A 20,787-nucleotide genomic window follows, 5' to 3' on the forward strand; every position below is an offset into this window, starting at 1 on the left:
CTTGGCATACCTCAACAGTAAGAAGATTCGAGAGGGCCGCGTAACCAGCAGCCGAATAGCCAGCTGGGCACTGACACTCCAAGGCCTACCAATCACAGTGAAATACGCAAAAAACAAGAAAAGTCCAATGGCCCAAGGTCTTGCCGATTTACATGATTGTACCTTTGACAGCATAGAAACAGAGGACGAAAAGATACCTCCGGAGGACAACAGGTACCTGCCCTTCAGGAAGGAGACATGTGCCGACCTACCAGTGGTATACATCGATGGATGCTCCAAGATGAAGGAGAACAAGCTTCACGCGGGGTCAGGAGTCATTTGGGAAACTGGCCCACTCACAGGGATTCAAGAGGGATTTCAGCTGGGACCAAAGTCAAACCAGTATGCAGAGTTGGTCGGGGTACACATCGCTGTCCAAATGGCATCCGATAACCAAATACGAACCATGGAAGTTCCGATTCCAAGCCACGTCGCACTGGTCACAATACCAAGAGGAACATTCGTACGCATAGGGGACAAGGTATTATATAACCTAGACAAAAGCCTACACCAAGCGGAGGTAGAAATAGTAGACACATTCCGAGGCCACAAGTTTGAGATAAGCAGCACTCTGTCCAACTTGTTGAACAGTAAAGAATTCCATATGGTGAAATTATCCCTCAGCGAATCAGAGATTAACATAACAGATCTTACTTGGGCGACCGAAGAGGCTGGATATCAGCGAAATCAACAGATGGGGATGGGAATCACAGGGGCAACAGGGATGATCATACTAGTCCTGGCTATTCTAACCTTAACATACCATGTGGCCAAAATGAATGCCGAACTTAAAAGACTAATCGCAGGCACAAGCCACCTACCATTCAAGCCCAGGAACAGGGATAGAGCCAAGGCCTGATGATGCCACCCAAGAATAACCGTAGAAATTATCTTTTTAACGATATCTCCTATAACACGTAGTCAATAGAATAATTATTCCCTCCCTTATCGTTTTACCTTCCTTTAGAATTTTTTTTTCTTCCTTTTTCTTTTATCCTCTCTCTTGTCACATATAACCATGTTAAGTTGTGACACGTACGCACGCGTTGTAAGGAATAGCAGCAAAACTTGAGGACAATCGATGGTTCATGATGGAAGAAGGGTATACATATTTTTTTTTAAAAATAACCCGTGGCCATTTGACCACTGGTCATTTTTAAAAGGGCGGAATGTTGTATACTAACCCTTCTTCCAAAATTGAGATTAATAATATTTGATGATATTTTTATATATTCTCTTTTTACTTGTTTTTTTAATGAATGAAACACACCAAAGCGCAGCAAACTGCAAAACACCAGGTGTTGTTAAGTAATGAACTGGAGGAGGGCTAGGATGGCAGAATTTGCAACCTTGCTTCAAGGAAAGATAAGGCCTGATGAACGGGCACATGTCACCCGTGCAGGCGGCAGAGACAGTGGGAGTGTCAGCCAGACATAGTTAAGGCAAAAAGCCCAACCATCCTGCATGGTTTTAAAGTAACGTCAAAATTCGAAATTCAACAACAGAGTAGGCTAAAGTATCGATCCTCGCGCTCGCTCAAATTGGAGACCAGGCTGCGAGCTACATCAATGAACCATTGCCCATTTGCTAATCCAATACTGAATGTTAATATTACTGAAGTCAAAACGAATTCTATGACCTCAGCACATGGGCAAATAATAGGGCAGTGTCGACTCAAAGGCAATGGAAGAAAGCAGAGGCGCCTTTGTCTAAATCACAACCACAGAAAGCCAGGAATCATCACTGATTGTGTGTTTAGGGATTCCGAGCTAGTTGGAACACGTGCACAGGGGAGGGAGCTGATTTAAACAACCCTGCACGTCTGAACGTGAGGGGGCCTTTGACCTGAAATTAAGAATAACACTCCCAGAGCAGAAGGTTGGATGGCCACAGTGAGACGAGAATAAGAGTGGTGTATATCTCTCAAGGAGGCAGACCCAGCTGAACAACAAGGCTGCGGGGGTCACCAGAAGTTCGCGTTCGCCTAGTTAAGACAAAAAGCTCAATTATTCTGTATTGCTATTAAAGTAACGTTAAAGTCGGAATTTAACAACAGGGTAGGCTAAAGTTATTGATATTCACACCCACTCCAATTAAACCAGGCCACAGGTTACGCCTACTGAACCATCACCATCATTAAGTCAATATGAAATGTTATTTCCATACTTTAATACTTTCTATACAACTCGACCCGAAGCATATGACAATCAGAACCTTCCTAAGTCAGAATTGAATCGCACCCAGACAGGAGCGAATAGTCGATATAAGGTTGAAGAGGGAGGGAAGGAAATTAAGAGCACGGCGAACTGCAAACGTAAGCAAAAAGCCGGGAACGACACCAGCCCAGCAACAGCGAGTCGGGCTTCGACAGGCCATAAAAGTAGAAATAATAACTCCCGGGGTCAGGGGACACAAGAAGAAGCAGGCAGACAAAAACCAGAACTGACTCCAAGGTTCAACCGCCCTCACATACAAGGAGTGACGGAAATTAATGAGGCCTTGAGTTAACGGCGTCAGCTGGACAGCAACAACCACGGCGAGCAGAGATAAGGTGGGGCAAAGACTGCGGGGCTATGGAATGCAACTTCGCGTCAGTAAAGCCCTGACAAACAAGTTAAGTTAAAGACATCACAATACATAATATCGTACATAACATCAATGTTAACGCTATTCACCGTAAACTATATTCCGCTTATATAACCATGCAGACACCAAGGAATACGAATTCCTAGGATCAAGAAACTTACCCCTTAACCTAAGATATCGGAAATAAATTAATAGTAATAAGCATATGCATGAAAAGACAAAAGTAAAACTTATGGAAAAGCCAGGATAACGGGATGAATCACCACCAGGTCGAATATAAATACATAATAAAAAAAAAACGATGTTAAACCCAGGGTCGGAGAGAAAGGGAGATCCCGGCCGTCTTTGTATCCCCGCAGCGCGGGATAGGAGTGTGTATACGCTCGGGGAAACACCTCCACTTGAGTCAAGCACCACGATGGGAAACGACAGACCTTGGGTTACATACAGAATCATAACTGTGAAATAGTAAGGGACAAATGTTAACTTAAAACTTTTTAACCATTTCTTTGTGCGCCGGGTCGGAGAGAGTGTTGCCCCTCCCTCCAGGTTGTGCAACACGAACAAAGACGCCTATGAGACGATTTGTAACGTCTGTGTTTTGGGTTCATGAAGAAGGCCAGACAAGAGATAATATTGCACCCAGACAGAGAGACGACTTCGAGGCAATTTGTAACATCTGATTGTTTGCTCGTGGGTTTTATGGAGGGAGTGTGACAACGGAATATACCGTGAGTGATGCACACAAGGACATACGGACGTACGGACACACACATGGACACACCTGCCTACGGACAGATCCTGACACAGCAAAAATCGAAAGAAGCCCCGCCTTGTGGGCGGGATCCAGGGGGATTTTTCGGCATAAAGGAAAGGTTCCTGAGCATTGGAAACTAGTGCGACCAGCGGGTCGGCTCACGTGGGGAGTGCGACCAGCGGGTCGACTCAGGAGCGAGTGCGACCAGCGGGTCGACTCAGGAGCGAGTGCGACCAGCGGGTCGACTCAGGAGCGAGGGCGACCAGCGGGTCGACCCAGGAGCGAGCTCGACCGGGAGGGTCGGCTCAGGAGCGAGCTGCGACCAGCGGGTCGGCTCGACTCATCTTCAGCTCGTCTGGGACTCAGCCGAGTTCGATCGGCTTACCAAAGCCGGCTCTCGGGGCTCGACTCAAGCGGCTCCCCATCTCCTCTGCAGGCGGGCAAGACCCGCTTGACAGCTCAACTCGGCCTGCGTGGGTCAACGTTTGCCGAGTCGGAGGTCTCTGCTGCCGCCGGAGTGGTGAGGGTCGCGGTTTGGCGACGAGGCTCCGTGCACACCCTGGTCGACGACAACACTGCACGCTGCGAGCGAGTTGTGGGCGCCACCTACCGACCGGGTTCCGAACTGCGACAGCGTATCAACGGGCATCCGAACCAGTTCACCACGGTGACAGGGGAGCGACTGATACGTATGACGCGCACCGCCCCCTCACCACACGACCACCAGGCGTCTGTTTGACATAAAGAATCGACTCCGAACACTGACTATTCAAGACAACTCTTACCACTCAAACACACTCGAACCCATAAGCCATCTGTGGCTGGGAAGGCATCACAACGAGACCGAGTGATGGCCATCCGTCGTTTATAAAAGTATTCGTAATTTTTATCTTTAATATTTAGTGGGCTGTACTCTTAATCGCATAAATTCCCAACAGATCCATCAATACGAACTGATTCTTGGCACCTCCTTCCGCCGAGCCACGCTCACGTGGGGAGTGGTGGCCCACCGGATCCTTATCAGGTGATCTGGTCCCCAATTAGTAAACTTGGTATAAGATAACGATCTTCGGAAAAGGAGCACCGTCGCAGGCCCTTACTCCGAGCCGTTCTGTTGTCAGATAACCTGCCGATGTATCTGTTGAGATTGGTGCCTTTAAGAATAATAACTGTTTTTGATTGTGTTTTTTTTATCGCCGTATAATCTTTCAAGTATCAGTCATAATCGCCGCACGTACTCGCATCCTCTACAGAATATTCAACTGTCCCGTGACCCAAGGTGCTAACAACGTGATAAGGGTTGCGTATGATCAATAAGGAGTGCGGTACTGCGTGAACAATATTGAGTATAATCATTCATTAACGTTAAGGTTTTCTTAGCATAGTATTTGCATATTTTAACGACTCTCTCTCTCACTAACAACCATCGCGTTATGCGGGATCCATGTGCCGTTGTCAAGGTGAAATCAGACAATCGTTGATGATACTGTATTGATGCCGTGTTGACGTTCCGGGATTGAGAGTTCGCATACTATATCATAGTTAAGGTTGAATTAGTAATAAATTGATCAATACAGAAGTGGTTGTGTGATTCTTTCCTGAAATCTATGCATAAGATCTGCTTCTGCGTTGAGATCTGAACTTGGTGACCTTAATAAACACACTAATACATACTCAGTAAATGTTAAAGCGATAACGGGGTGAACCGGGGACCTAAAATATAACCACGAATACACACTCTGGGAATGTTAAAGCGAGAATGAGACGAACCTAGACAACGATGCCGAGTTAATCTAAGTTAATCTTGCATACTTACACCACACCTGCATAACTGCATACGATTAATTGCCTTATTCCGATCGATAACCCACCCTCATCACCGAGGCGGGGTCTGGTTATCATAACGACTTGCATTATCATAATTACACCCACTCGCATAATTAATACGATTACCTCTCGAATTGGCATAATTAAAATGTGCATAATTACATAAATTAACATATTTCCGGATAATTACACATTTGGCCAAATTTCATTTAATTATTATTATTTTCACTGAATATTCATAACCCACATATACAACATAATAATTTCACCCACGCACGCATACAACATAACAAATTTTGATAACCAACATATACAACACAAGTCACGCCTCGTGTGTTTTGACAACATGCAGTGTGACCTGGGGACAGCAAGGTCACACTCTGTGTGTCGCAGCAACCTCCCATGTTATCGCTGGCAGCATGTGTGTATGTGGGTAGAGGTGGCGAAGGGGTTAGCGCACTGCACTACGGACCCAGCAAACTGAGTTCACATCCCAGCCATGGCTGTCATGAGCCGGCGAGCGATATCCGAACCAGTCTTGGGTCTCCTCTAGGTCGACCCAGCCTTAAATGAGCACATGGTGCAGTGAGTGAACATCAGCATTGGGGAGACTAAGGCAGCCAGGCGTGGTGATAGTTAGTACTTATGGCACTTGCCCCATCAGTCTATTAAAGGTTATATGGGGATCTTTGTGTTGTAAGTTAACTTTGTGAGTTGGGATTGTGTTGTGACTGGTGTAATCGTGTGTGTTCGTACAGACCGCCAGGTGGAGAAAGAGGGGCTCTCTGAATTTGTCTCCCGCAAGCGAGAGATGTTCCTTGTGCAGGTAACGGGGTTCAATGGCCAACGTGCCGCTGCTAGACTTCTCGCTCACACACACAAACGAGACTGTCTCGCTCCGGCCCGTTTTCTGGTACTATTCCGACTATTCCTGAACCCAACAAGATGTACGTATGTGCACACATGCATTGAAATCCTACGCAAAAGAGCTTTATAGCTCATCGGATTCCTCCAGTAAATACACGATTCAATGTCTGTACCCTGAATGCGAAAATCGATTTTAATTAATAAATCTCGCTGAATCGTCCTGCGCATGCTGTGCGTGCCATGCACAGTACGGCCTGAGCGTGAAGCGCGAGGAGATGCGCGCCCTGGAGCAGCAGGGAGCGCGCGAGGAGCGAGCGCTCGAGCAAGCGGAGCGCTTTCTGGAGGACGACGCGGCCATGTTCGATGAGTTCCTCAAGCAGAACGATCGCAGCGCCGTGGAGGCCATCAGGGTGTGAGCGTTCGCACCGCATCGGCACTGCACTTGCGCAGCACCCGGTACCGCACCGGTACCGCACTGGTACCGCATTGGCACCAGTACCGTACTGGCACCGTACTGGTACCACACTGGGACTTTACCGGCACCGTACTGACGCGGCACCGTGCTGATACCACACCGACACTGACTGGCACCATACTGGTACCGTACCGGCGCAGCATTGGCGCAGAACCGACGCAGGCCCGACAACGCACCGGCACCACACCATTTCCATGGTAATACTATGGCAGCATTGCAATGCAAATCAAGACACAATCACCACACGATTACTACAACATCATCACACCATTGCCACAGTATTATCACACCATTATCACACCAACGCTGCACCAGTACCACACCATCAGCACACAACTACCACACCAGCACCGCACCATTATTTCACCAGTACCACACTGCGCAAGAACCATCATTGCACAATCTCCACACCAGTGCCTGACCAATACCACATTTCCACCACGTTACCTGCTAGACTCACCTGCAGCATTGCCCAGCGTGACTCAACAAGTCCCACGTCGGGGTGGCTGATGTGCCACGTGGTTTGTGTGCGTGCTCGTTGGCGCGCCGTGCTCCAGAGCGGAGATGGAGATGAAGGCGCGGATGGAGCAGGTGGCTGAGATTAAGAAGCTGACGGCCCAGATCGTGTCCGCCAAGAGGTGAGGCCTGTGTTCCGCTCTGCAGGCCGCTTGGCAGCGACATCATATTCGGCCAGGGGTGGGCAACGTACGGCTCTGTGGCCTCGTTTCCCATGGCCCACGGCTTCATTTAACACGGCCCGCACCATCATTTCATATGGCCTGTGGCTTCATTTCACACAGCCCACAACTTCGTTTTTGTTACGTGGCCCATGGTCTCTTGAGTCTTACCAAGAGCTTAATTTCAGCCGGGTGTCTCCGTGTCAGTGAAATCGGAAAATATTTCCGCACATGGCACACTACATCAAGTATACCTCTCGTCATGGCTGGCTGCTCATCACGTGCCACCTACTCCAACCAACCAGCGGCATCAAAATTACTCGGTGAGAATATTAGGCCATTACCTATCGCTTCGAGACTATCACTTAGATATGGCCTGCAATGATAATAATTCATCACTGCCAGCATCAGAGCCACACAAATTGGGTACTGGAGGGGAATATTTCCAAATTGCCAGTACTGTTTCTAATTTGAACAAACTCAGTCACTTATATCACTGCAGGTGCCTCTTTGCAGAGAGCGATGGCTGAGGTGTGTGTGCTCCTGTGCGGGCGCGTGGCTGATTCGCGCTTCGTGCTGCATTGTTCAGTGAGATCGCACGGCAGGAGGATCTGCTGCAGGAGTACCGATTGTATAAGCGCTTCCTGGAGGGGCTGGCGCCACCGGAGTGGCACCAGCGGCGGCGCGAGCGCAAGCGGGCGGCACGAGCGATCGCAGCACCCGGGGAGGGAGCAGTGGAAACGGAGGGAACCTCCCCATGCAGTGAGACACGGCAAATAGGACTGCCGCCCATCCTGAGCTCTCACGCTAAGCCCCCCTGTTCTATGACCTGCACGTGTGTGCCTCTCACTATTTCAGCATTCGTGTTCGCAGGAAAGCCCAGCGGATTCTAAAGATTGTTCTGCTGGAGGGTTGTGCTACATTGTAATGTTTTGCCAATTTCGTTTTTAAGAGAGTTGGGATTCACGTGGGAGGAAATCGGAGTTCCAGTTTAAAATCCAGAATGTTTGTGGGGATAATGCTGAAGAGTTTGCACAGACAATAACAACAGCCCTAATTTCAATTATATAGCATCTAAATACAACCACATTTCAATATAATCAACGATTTTTGGGTTTAGATCGCGTTTATTTATAAATGTGTCGTAACCCTCCACCACCCGACACGGCCAATCAGTAAAAAATGTGTCACGTTGACAAAGACAAATAGTTCACTGCTTTAGCCCACCGGTGTGTTGAAGCAACAACATTCACATCCTCAGGGAGGTGGGGTCCGGGGTGATTCACCAATCATTCTCAGAGACAGCCAAGGTAGCACTGACACATTCCATTCCAGGGCAGCCCCGGCGACAAACCAAGAAAGGAGGCATGGGGAGCAAGAACGCAGAGGAATGGTCAGGCAAGGGTCAGGGGGAAGTGTGTGTCAGTTCAGTCAAGCTATGGGGAGCAATGAAAACAAATTAGGTGGTGTAAAAGCCCGTAAAACAAAGAGGCAGAGGGGATACTTGGGGAAGGTTTGTGTCGGACAGCAGCAACATCACCAATATACAGCCACGTCCACCCAAGTGGAGGTCAGGAGAGAGGCACAGCTCTCAGGCGGCCAACCTACCCGCCACCACCAGACGGGGGTTCACAAACCCAACTTCTGTCGTGCCAACTCCTGGCCACCTGCTCTAAATCGCAGTGGTGATGGTGCACCACTATGGCCAATTCAACATTTACCATTGTGGGTGCACTACAATGATGTGTGTGTATGATCGCTGGTGATTGCATCACGGGGGTGATTGTGCGTGCAATTCCTGCAGAGCCAGAGAACAGCAAAGGAGACGGAGGCAGCTCCAACGCATCCCAGGACAACTCTGACGACAGTGAGGGGGTGAGTGAGGCGTCTGCATCACTTGCAAAGTCAATGGTTAGATCACCACTCACACTGATCATTTCACTCAGTCGTTCACTGAACAGATCACTGAATAGATATCCGACAAGTTAAATGGTTCGTTTATTTATTAGTCCACTAAACTGATCACCGATTAGTTCTCTGCAGGTTAAAGGTACTGAGTGTTCCGGTTTGGCCAGAACAGTCCTGGTGTTAAAAGTATTTTCCTGAAATGTTCTGGCCTGAAATGTTCTGGCCTCATGCTCGACTCATGATACAGGCAAACGGTGGAGCTACCTGAGTGGTGGATGGCGCTACCTGAGCAGTGAATGGGGCTACCGGAGTAGTGGGCAGGTTTACCTGTGGAGTGGGTCGGGCTCTCTGAGTAGTGGGTGGGGCTACTTGAGTTAGTGGGAAGGGCTACCCAGGTAGTGGGCGGTGCTACCTGAGTAGTAGGCGGGACTTCCTGACGAGTGGGCAGGGAGTGAGTGGGGCTACATGTGCAGTGGGCGGGGCTATCAGAGGAGTGGGCAGGGCCTATGAGCGAATCAGAAACTGCCAACCCCGTCATTGTGTGGAAGGGGCTCGTGATTGGGTGTTGCTATGTAAAAGTGCGTAGGGCTGTCATCTCTCCATATGCCCCAGTTTAGCCTCCCCTGAATGCACGTGCCATTGTTTCACTTCCATACTAATCATGGATGCTGGCACGGTGTAATGGTGAGCAATTTACTTTTCTTGAGGTTACCGGTTCACTCTTGCGGTGCAGCTGTTGAAAACACCCCACACCTCTGTCCTCCCACCATTATAAATGGCTACACCACAGGTATTGTGTGGTTGAAGAGTAGGCCAAATACCCTTTAGAAGGGGCTATCTAAATGTCCCTCTAGTGGAGGCCCTGCCACCAGCAGTGGCATGAGTAGGCAATTTCAGGGCTGCTCATTTACCTTTATCGTCCAATTCAGTCTTGGAGAATCGTCATGAGCTGGATTGCTCCTCCGCTCGCCGGGCCATTTTGCGGCCTGGCGAGATGTTAACTCCCTTGCCTGGTATACAGGAGGTTGTGGGTTCGATCCCGACCCTGACACCTGCTGTATATTTGGAGATTGCATGTTCTGCCCGTGGTCGTGTGGATTTTTCTCCAGGTCCTCCGGTTTTTCGCTCCACATTTAGAAGCGTGTTTTAAAGCATTTGGCTGCTAGAAATGTCCACGTGATAAGCCACTTCATTGTGCTATCATTAGTGGCCAGGTCGCTTTATGAAAAATAACTAAATAGCTCAGAGGGGCCTTACCTGGTGGTGAAAAATATATCTAAATGTGGATGCCGTTGCTCACCCAGGAGTTTGAGCTGCCGCTCAGCAGCCCCCAGGAGCTGCTGGACCTGTTCACGGAGTTGGAGGAGCAGAACCTCTCCCTGATCCAGAACTCCCAGGACATGGAGCAGTCCCTGGAGGAAGCACGCCAGAACATCGCCAGCACGAACCAGCGACTGTGAGTTCAGATGCTTGCATACAGTACCGAGTACTCGTTTAAGGCTGAGTTGACCCAGGGGAGGTCCAGGACGGGATCGCATAACACATGCCACTCATGTTCTGCATCATGGTCGAGAATGAGAACGTGGCCACTCGGATAGGAGCTGAATTCACGCAAGAAAATATGCAAACTTCTGCACAAAGCACCGACAAATATCCCCCATATAGCTTACATAGACTGCTGGGACAAGTTAAATTAGTTTGCACCTACTGAGGCTGGAACGATGCACAAGTAAGTGGTGTGGCCATTGTTTACACTTCACCAGGTACTTGTTTCAGGTTGACTTGACCTTGAAAGGCCCAAGACCTGTTCAAATATTGACGAGGTTTGATATTCTTTGGGTCTTTCGGTGAAGTCACGTAGATAGGTTAAAAGAAAATAACAAAAAACTACGACGTTTCGATCGCAACATGAGCAGTCATCATCAGGAAAAGGGGGTTAGCTTCTAAAGGTAAACTGTTTATAAAGGTTTGAAATGGGTGTAACCCAAATGTCAGCAGCTAATGTTAATGTAAGTGGTTGGCAGCAACCACGACCGTGGTTGGTTTTCCACCAATCAAAGGGCTGCCAGGTGAAAATTAGCATGTTAATGTAAAATCGGTGAGCAGCCTCCATGGCGCGTGTGCTGAGGTGGCTATGTTCATGTGAGAGATTAACATGTTAATGTGAGAGATTAACATGTTAATGGGAGAGATTAACATGTTAATGGGAGATTGCAGAGCAACAACCTCTAAAGTGGCGCGCGAAGTAGCTGTGTTAGTGTGCACCTGTTAATGAACAACTAACATCAGAAAGTGCTAGGATCGGAACATCATAGCCATGCTCTTTGGTTCTTTTGTCACGTAGGTATAAAATAAAATAAATCACGACGTTTCGGACGCAACACAAGCGTCCGTCATCAGGTGGGAAAGCATGGTCTGCTTCTGAGGCAGACTGTTTTAAAAGGTTTGAAATGGGTGTAGCTCAAGGGTTATAAAGAAGTGGCCGGGGCTAGTGATGTTAATGTGATAAATTAGCATGTAACATCGCCAGTTATAACTTAAACTGGTTGATAATGTCCTTCCAATGATTGCTCAATTTGTACCCATCTTCTCGGTTGGAATTGTGTCTGCGTCTTGTTTTATAGATGGCTTCATGAACGAATCTTTGTTGATAGCCAGTGGGTTTGCAAAGTACCTTCATCTTAGAGAAATCAATTTCATGTGAGCCCACCGCATTAAAACAATGATCAGCCACGGCCGTGGTATTGGTCCTACCGTGTTTCAGATCTGCCTTATGTTCACGAACACGGTCCGAGACATGTCGCTTAGTTTCCCCAATGTAACTACTGCCGCAGACACAGCTTAGTTTGTAGATGCCGAGGTATTGCATGTCAGGGATCACATCCTTCACATCCCAAGTTCGATTCCCGCTCACGACCAACACCAGTGCAACCACACACCACCATAGGACCACACACCACAAAATACAATCCCACACCACTACATACAACCACACAACACTACAATCATCCAACACCACGTACAACTACACACCACTACGTATGATCACACAGTACTGTGAATCAGTCCTGGGTCTCTCCTAGGCTGACTCAGCCTCAAATGAGTGTCTGATGCTATGTGGAAATCATCACCACTTGTAAGACAAATGCGGCCAGGCATGGTGTTGGCGACCCACCCCCTCGTGTACCGTGTCGGGCTTTTATGTATGTAGAACTTCTTTCGCCCTGTACGTAGCCAACCATGATAATCAGAGGTGCGGCCTTCATAGGTGCTCGCTAACAGCGCTTGCCCCAACAGTCTGCTAAGGCTATACGGGGGATGTTTGTCTTTGTGTGGTCACGCTCGACGTTACAGGAACAAAGAGACAGAGGCCCTCGATGTCCAAGTGCAGGAGCTGCGTGCCGCCATCACTCACGAGGAGGAGAGGGCGTCCGACCTGGAGCTCCAGGCCAACGTGTTCTCGCTCGGCGAGCTCCGCCAGGAAGAGCAGGTGGGAAGCCCCGACCGCTGGTCCAAGCCCTCGCTCACCGTCACCACGCATCCTATCCCACCCAACTCACTCTCCTCGCACCCCCACCATCGCCAACTACTCCCGTGGCCCTGTGTGATGGTCGCCATGTCTCCTAGTATCTGTGTGTCCCTGTCTCCGTGTACATGTTCCTTTTTTCTAAGTGTTTTGGTCTCTGTATGTTCTTGTGTCGAAGTTTCCTGGCGTCTGTGTGTCCTGGTCTCCATTTGTCCTGGTGTCAAAGTGTCTTGGTCTTTATATGTTTGTGTGTCGAAGTGACCAAGTCTCTGTATGTTATTGTGTCTAAGTGTCCCGACCTCTTTGTTTCCTGACTGCTGTGCATCTTTGGTGTCTAAGCGTCCTGGTCTCCATGAATCCCAGTGTTTAAGCGTCCTGGTCTCCGTGTGTTACGGTGTCTCCTTGCTTCCTTCTCTTTATGGTGTCCTCGTGTCCGTATGTGCTGCCCTCCGTCCGCGCGCCCCGCAATCCACGCATTGTCGTCCTCTCTGCTCGCGCCCTCCGCTTCGACCGCCGCAGGAGCAAATGCTAGAGGCACTCAGCGCCAAGGTGTGCGCCGTGTACCGGGCATGTGTGGGCACCAGCGAGGGGAATCTGGGAACACTGCAGATGCTCACGAGCGTGGAGAACCGCCTCGAGGAGCTGCTGGTGGAGCTGGAGGGGATGCCCCCGGAGCGGGTGCACAGTGCCGAGCGCGCCAAGCACAAGGAGCGACGCTTGCGGTGAGACTCTACTCCTACTGTTACTGTTTTACCAGGTAAGGCCCCACTGAGCTATGTAGGTCTTATTTAGAAGTGACCTGGCCACAAATTATAGCTTAACGAGATGGCTCATCATGCAGAAATTTACCGCAGCCAAATACTCTAAACGCACCTTTCTAAGTATTGAAGGAAAAACCGGAGAGCCGGAGAAAAATCCAGACGATCACGGGGAGAACATGCAAACTCCAAATATACAGCAGGCGTCAGGGTAGAGATCGAACCCACGACCTCCTGCACACCAGGCGAGGTAGTTAACATCCCCCACCGCGGTGCCCTTCCTCTCTTCCTCCTCCTCCTTTCCCTTCCGGCTGCCGATGCATGCTACGTACGTAGCACCAGGCCATCTGATTATTAATGTAATCGCTCACGCTCTCAATTATCGGTTCAATTACGTTATTTGTGATCGTGTACGACAGTGTGTATGATCACACATGGTGGCGTGTGATCATATGGAGTGGTGTGTGGTTGTACATGGTGTTATGTGATTGTAATGTTATGTGGTTGTATCTGGTGATGTGGAGTTGGTGCATCTACTAGTCATCTCAGTCAGTCAACCCATAGCACCTGTATCTGTCCCGTGGCCTCCTTTCAGTGAGCTTTCAATACTTAACGTAGCCTCAAAGTTCACCTGGCCTGGCACAAGTGCCGTGGTGACGTCATCGCTACTTAGTGGTGAATGGTGGCTGTTGTTGTTGTTGTTGGTGGTATGTGGTTGCAGTATGCGGGAGGAGAAGGCCCGGCAGCAGAAGCAGCACCAGGAGGAGCGACTGCGCCGGGCGTTGGAGAGAGCGCAGGCTGAGATCACGCATCGGGTACCGCGCTGACACCGAAGAAACACACCACACTCACCGCATACACACCACACACATGCCGCACTCACACCGCACTCACACCACACAGACACATCGCACTCACCAGACTCACACCGCATACACCCCACACACATGCCGCACTCATACTGCACACACCGCACTCACAACACACACACATTGCACTCACCGCACTCACACCAGATACCACGTGGACATCACACTCATCACACTCACACCACACTCACCACGCACACACCACACTCACCGCATACACATCACATACAAATCGCCACTCACACCGCACACACACTGCCGCACACACTGAACTACCACATACACACGCTCACAAACTCCAGTATCATACTGTAGGGGTGTCAGGGGAAGGATTCCCACCAATAGGAGGGTTATTATCACGCGTACACACACCCCGCTTGAACACGCACGTGCACACAAACGGTTACACTCGTCTACGAGAGAAATGGATTCTTGGTCACCGGACACCTGCAGCACGTTGGTGATAACACTTGATGAATAGAACAAAAATGTAAAACATCTGAAATATCACCTCCCAGCCTCCATCTCCCCACCCCTAACCTCGTTGCATCATTGTAGGCTGCCTATGCTACATATGTACACAATCGCACAAGTTGTTCCGGTAACCACTGTGGCTGCCAATGTACGGCAGTACGATAATGCATCGTACGATATAAGAACCACAATAACACATTGTCCATTTTGCTACGTATCGTTGTAATTTTTTGACAACCACCTACCCATCAACCAAGACCTCCACAATATTCCTCGCTGCTGACTCAAGTCCCGATCCCCTATCTGAGATCACACTGTCACCATCCTAAAATCCGTAAAAACCCTTGCGAACAGAGTGGCACAAAGCGGACGTCCAGAATAAACACCTCATTCGAGAACCAAACATCGCACACCTCCTGGCTTTGACATTGCTCCTCCTTGATAGACACCGGTGGTGTCACCATCAACCGCATCAGAACATCACCACCAGGCCGACGCACACAGCTCCTTCATGGGTGGAAATTTAAAGACAAGCCACAGTCATGCTGTTGTGGCCATGCAACATAGAGTAAACTACTGGAGTCTGCACTCCTTCCACGGAGGAGGTGGAATAGCAAAACTACACAAACTCTCTCTGCTGAGCCATCTCATGGTTCGTAGACCTCAACATTGGCATTTAATTCCTGAACCCATTGCCATCATGCACACGCACAGTTCAGAATATCGTCATATCGTTGTCCATTCATTTCTCATTTCCTGATAAAATATTTAGGAAATAGTAATGATTAAAGTTAACAATATTAAAGTTCTATTAATATAGTTATTGCATTACACTTTTAAACTCCTTTTTTGTTTTCTTTAACGAGTAACTGATGGGATGGCGATGTTGTGACATTATCGCGTTCTAACAGCACGTGTGTGTTATAAGCATGATATCGATTTCAAAGTTACAATGATTAGAAGACTCGCGTCAGGGTTATGGTGAGTGAGCTGAGGTCAAATTACTTTTAATCACTTTTTATTTCTATTCAAATTCCATCACAGGACAAAAAAAAAGCAGACGATAACATTGTGATATACAATTACCAAGCTGCGGGAAACAGGGCATCGCGCGGTGACCATCACAGCGTGAAACTCGATAGCGCGCATTATCTGTCATGTCAAAACGATATCGCGGGAACGCCGGCGATCGGCGACCCCGCGTGCGCTGGCGTTCACAGACGGGGCGCCGGCTGGTGTTCCGCTCGGAGCCTCCCGTGCGCCGCACCCACAAGGAGCGCGGTCAGGAGAGCAGCGAGAGGGAGCAGGAGGAGGCCCTCTATTTCTTCAGCTGAAGATTCACGACGACACGTCAGCTCGCGTGCAGGTGACGGGAGAACTCTCACGTCGCGCGATCGCGAGAGGTTTGAAGGAGGCCTTCATCCAGCATCGGATTGACCGCTACTGGTGATGATGATGAATCTTCTAGCCTGGTGCAGTCGTGCGACCGTCCTACACAACGCCGCCTGTGCGCCGCATGTGGTTGGCTGTGTCATCAGCCCCATAGTGGGAGGGTGGGGAGTTGTAAAGGGCTGAAACCCTCCCCCTGGTGAAGCATCGGGCCCCCCTCCTGAATTAATATCGTCATCATCATTCCATTCCTTTGTATTGAAGTGTCCCAATGCGACCTCGTGTGTTTTGTTCTCATTCAGAAGTTATTCTCTACATACATGGACTCCACTTATACATATTAATGACTTAGTTTAACACGTAGACTTTCACGACCAATATCATCCATAAGAGTTTTTTTTTGGGTTAGATCGCGTAAATATATAAATGCGTCGTTAAAACCCGCCACCACCCGACACAGCCAACTAGTAAGGGTTGTCACGCAAACAGAACGTGCCAATTCGTCACTAGTACAGCACACCCGGTGTGTTGGAGAGCCAAGCCACAACATTTCAAAACGAGTACGACGTTTCGCCAGTAATTACTGGTGACGTAATATTTTTTTTTATCTCCGCAAGGAACTACTGGTGACGTAATTATTGGCGAAACGTCGTACTCAGTTTGTAAATGTTGTGGCTTGGCTCTCCAACACAGCCGGTGTGCTGTACTAGTGACGAATTGGCACGTTCTGTTTACGTGACAACCCTTACTAGTTGGCTTTGTCGGGTGGTGGCGGGTTTTAACGACACATTTATATATTTACGTGATCTAACCCAGAAACCTCTATTATGGATGTTTACGACTTGTCAGGGGCTTATAATTTGCATGAACTTATAGCAATATGGGAGTTAAGATGAGTTGCATAACTCTGCCTGAAGTACTTGTGAATTCAAACACGTTGTTGCGTTTGATTCCTTGCAGAGATAAAAAAAAAAGATTGTCATCGTCAAGTCAAAATATGTTCATAACCACTTAAAATGTGCCTGTGTGCATCTGCTTCATCGCCGTGCATAAGTATACAACTCACCCATAGGTGTGTGCCAGAATACCACTGCATAGTTTTACGCGGTTCTGTCAAGCTATCGCGTTGGACTGCTTGTTGTTGGGTATGATGTCCGACGTTTCGTTGCACGTGCCAGAAACTTTTGAATCAATGCAGATCCAACAGCAGAGGGCAAGCGACTGCATACATAACACCTTAGCCTTCAATTCATTTTCTGAAGGTCTCAGCACGTGGTTTGAAACATAGGACTTCAAGATACAACCCGAAAAACACATCAAAGAGCTGCCGTGTTTGAAATAGCTTGCCCTCTGCTGGTACATCGCCCTTCCAAACGACAGCAAAATTCACGGTAGAATTAGAGATGATTTCACGATACAACCCGAGTAGAATGCACGGCTAGACACAAGCAAAAATGTTGTTGCTCTGTCCGTTCAGCGTTTTCACATTTGTCAAAAGTGTGTTTAACGTTGACTGTGCAGCCCTCCAACCTCGCCCCCCCCCCCCCCCCGTTTTTACAGGACTGCTGCTGCTGTGTGTGTCCATCAACCCACGCGCGCTTGCTTACTCATGCAAAGCTGCCTGCGTGCCCTATAAGGCGGCGGTGTTGACTGTGTACTGGTAGCGAGCAAAATAAAATTAATCCGTAAAAACAAAGTTTTTCACTATAAATCCTTTATATGCGTGGCATCGGTTTTATTTTATTATTCATTTCTGTTTTTCTTGAGTAAGAGTTTCATTTTTATCACATTGGTATTTTAAATTAAATATAAAAAAAAAATTCCTAAAAAGTGGAAAATTTTGGAAATGTTTTTCCACGAAAATAAATTGTCACGCACAACGAGTCTGTGTGCAAAATGTCAGCTCGATTGGATCACGGGAAGTGGGTTAAAAAACGACCGAAATATTTGCACGGTCGTAAGCGCGCAAGCAAGCAAGCAAGTGAACTTAATATAAAGGATAAAAAAAAGCGTCTCTATCGACACCACCTTTTGATATCTTGAATGTTGCTTTTGAAAGGAAAAGTGATGATGTGTGCCAAGTCCTCATCATCACCATCCACTCTGGGTTCTACACGGGTGGTAGGTTAAATCATGGCTTGAAGCAGTCCTCACGCGTGAGAATACCCGTCGAAATTTCCCAAACCACTTTGGCGATGCGGATTTGAGATTAATCTCACGCTGGCAGAAGTCGGTCATTATCCTGGATCTGGACGCATTGGCGGTACTACACCAGTGCAGCAAAAACACACCGGTCCTCATAAAACCGTCTACAAACAAAATTTGAGCTGACGTTCGTCTTCCGACTGCTTCGACATCGCGGAAACTGATTTTGACTCGCACCACCCCGCAAGAATTTCTGACCGGGGTTGCGAATCGCGGGTAAATAACTAAACAATGCGTTAATTTGCCTTTTCTTTGTTATACCGCATACCGCCGGATATGCAAAACAATACACGGTTCACGTGCACGAGGAAGAGCAAGGATGACATGGATAGATAACATCAAAGCATGGACGAGGCTCACGCTGGAACAGGCAATGAGGAGGAGAAGCAGAAGACAGAAGTCAGTGGCGAAGGATAGCCCACGGTGCGGATAACCCTCGGATCGAAGTGGGCTGAACACAAGACTACTTCCGATGTACTGCCAATACGTTCATTTAAGCAGAAGATGAAATCAATCCGAGACACATGAAACAATGCCTCTGTTGACAAGACCATTAACAAAAGTTGTGTTTTTCTTACATACCATTAGCCACACGGCCCTCGGGGAGCGTGTAATTTTAGCAGCGTTGTTTCGACACAAGCGAATTCCGGACTGGTTTTGACATTGGGCGTCTCCACAGCCGTCAGCCTTGCTTGCAAGGGCCACTTCGAAGAGAAATTCACGTGAATCGAGATAAGGATGCCAGAAATTAAACATAGTTGAGCCTGGGTAGTGCTTGGATGGGCGACTAGCGTGTGCAAACAGGTTGTCGCAGGGTTTGCGGGGCTATGTGGTGGGTAATGTTCGCGCGCTGCTCTTCGTAACCCGGTGACCTGAGTTCGATTCCCGCTCACGGCCAACACCGGTCACGATAATCTGAACCGGTCCTGGGCCTTTCCTAGGTCTACTCAGCCTCAAATGAATACCCGGCGCGGTGTGTAAACATCGCCACTGGGGAGACAAAGGCGGTCGGGCGTGGCGCTGGCCACCCACCCCCTCGTGTACCGTTCCGGCCTTTATAGGTGCTTGCTAACAGCACTTGCCCCTACAGTCTGTTAAGGCTATACGGGGGATCTTTTTGTGCGTGGAAAGTGGTAGTTTAGCGGTTAGCGTGCTAAACCTGACGATTATCCAAACCGGTCCTAGGCCTCCCCTAGGTCGACTCAGCCTCAAATGAGTACCTAATTCGGTGTGTAAACATCGCCACCGGGGCGACAATGCCAGCCGGGCGTGGTGTTGGCCACCCACCCCCTCATGTTTATTGCCGGCCTTCATAGGTGCTCGCGAACAGCACTTGTCCCGAAAGTCTGTTAATGCTATACGGGGGATCTTTGTCTAAGGGCTACATCGTGGGCAGCAGAGAAGACTAGCAGCAACGTGCATCGTTTTTTTACTGTACTGTACTCATTTGCTTAAAAATCTATGTTCCCCCACCCCACATCTCCAACCGGCGCTGATCAACGTGTGGTCAAATACCACTCACTGATTAGCACCTCCGATTAGCACGGTTGCCTGCATACGGTCCGAAGGAAGGTCAACACACACACCCATCACTGCCTGCGCGGAACGGTTAGGTGTTCACCAATCAGTGGGTGAGCAGAGCTATGTAGGGTACACATGTCGAGTGTCAATTGTGAACGTCTCACAGCCCCGGCAGCTGCTGCTGCGGCAGCGCTGGGCCGGCAGCTGCTCACGGTGGTGCAGGTCTCGTGCAAAGCTCCGCTCCACGAATTGCCTTTACTCACAGACTTTCTACGAGAAGAACAGCAGTAAACTAACCACCACCCTCCAAGATTATTATTATATTTACCATGGCGGGCGGGGGGGGGGTCACCATGTAGCGACGTTAACCACCTATTTCTGCCACGAAAACTCATTTCTACCCCCCCTCACCCCTCTTTTATCCAAAAGTGGTCTCGTCCTTCCCAGCGTGACACTTAAACTTTTCTGTGCCTCATTTTCTTAGGGGTTTTTTTTCTCAGTTTATTGGGTTTCCCTCTTGGGTTCTTAGGGGGTTATCTCAGTTCATTGGAGGTTCTCTCTCAGGTCTTACAGATGCGAACCATTCGTGGGTTGACGTGCACGCCAAAGGGCTTTAAATTATAATTGATTTGGATTTGAAGCTTTCGTGGCTGCAGGAATCCATACTCTTTGGTTCTTTCGGCAAAGTCACGTGGGTAGAAATTAATAGATCACGACGTTTCGATCGCAACACAAGCCACCATCATCAGGTGAGACAATCACAGCAGGGAAAAACTGCTAAAAACTTTTTCAGCAGAATTTTCAGCAGTTTTCCTGCTGTGATTGTCTCACCTGATGATGGTCGCTTTTGTTGCGATCGAAACGTCGTGATCTATTATTTTCTACCCACGTGACTTTACCGAAAGAACC

At 48.6% G+C, this 20,787-nt stretch overlaps 1 protein-coding gene across 3 annotated transcripts in view; it reads left to right on the forward strand.

Moving 5' to 3' along the window:
- Positions 1-17,848, forward strand: part of LOC133342709 (cilia- and flagella-associated protein 100-like) — a 44,288-nt gene extending 26,440 nt beyond the window's left edge. For 2 of the 3 annotated variants that reach the window (XM_061552041.1, XM_061552043.1), the window contains exons 4-14: positions 5,968-6,035; positions 6,325-6,488; positions 7,109-7,189; positions 7,818-7,990; positions 9,033-9,103; positions 10,441-10,592; positions 12,491-12,626; positions 13,182-13,384; positions 14,142-14,235; positions 15,984-16,129; positions 17,713-17,848. In XM_061552041.1, the coding sequence (XP_061408025.1) occupies positions 5,968-6,035; positions 6,325-6,488; positions 7,109-7,189; positions 7,818-7,990; positions 9,033-9,103; positions 10,441-10,592; positions 12,491-12,626; positions 13,182-13,384; positions 14,142-14,235; positions 15,984-16,097 (1,256 nt within the window). In that variant the 3' untranslated portion in view covers positions 16,098-16,129; positions 17,713-17,848. Of the gene's footprint in view, positions 1-5,967; positions 6,036-6,324; positions 6,489-7,108; positions 7,190-7,817; positions 7,991-9,032; positions 9,104-10,440; positions 10,593-12,490; positions 12,627-13,181; positions 13,385-14,141; positions 14,236-15,983; positions 16,130-17,673 lie in introns of all 3 variants that reach the window. The other variant, XM_061552042.1, reaches the window with a different exon arrangement.
- The last annotated feature ends 2,939 nt before the right edge of the window (positions 17,849-20,787 follow it).

The sequence above is a fragment of the Lethenteron reissneri genome, chromosome 15 (assembly GCF_015708825.2).
Source record: "Lethenteron reissneri isolate LAM-NWPU_2019-01 chromosome 15, ASM1570882v1, whole genome shotgun sequence".
Lineage (NCBI taxonomy): Eukaryota > Metazoa > Chordata > Hyperoartia > Petromyzontiformes > Petromyzontidae > Lethenteron > Lethenteron reissneri.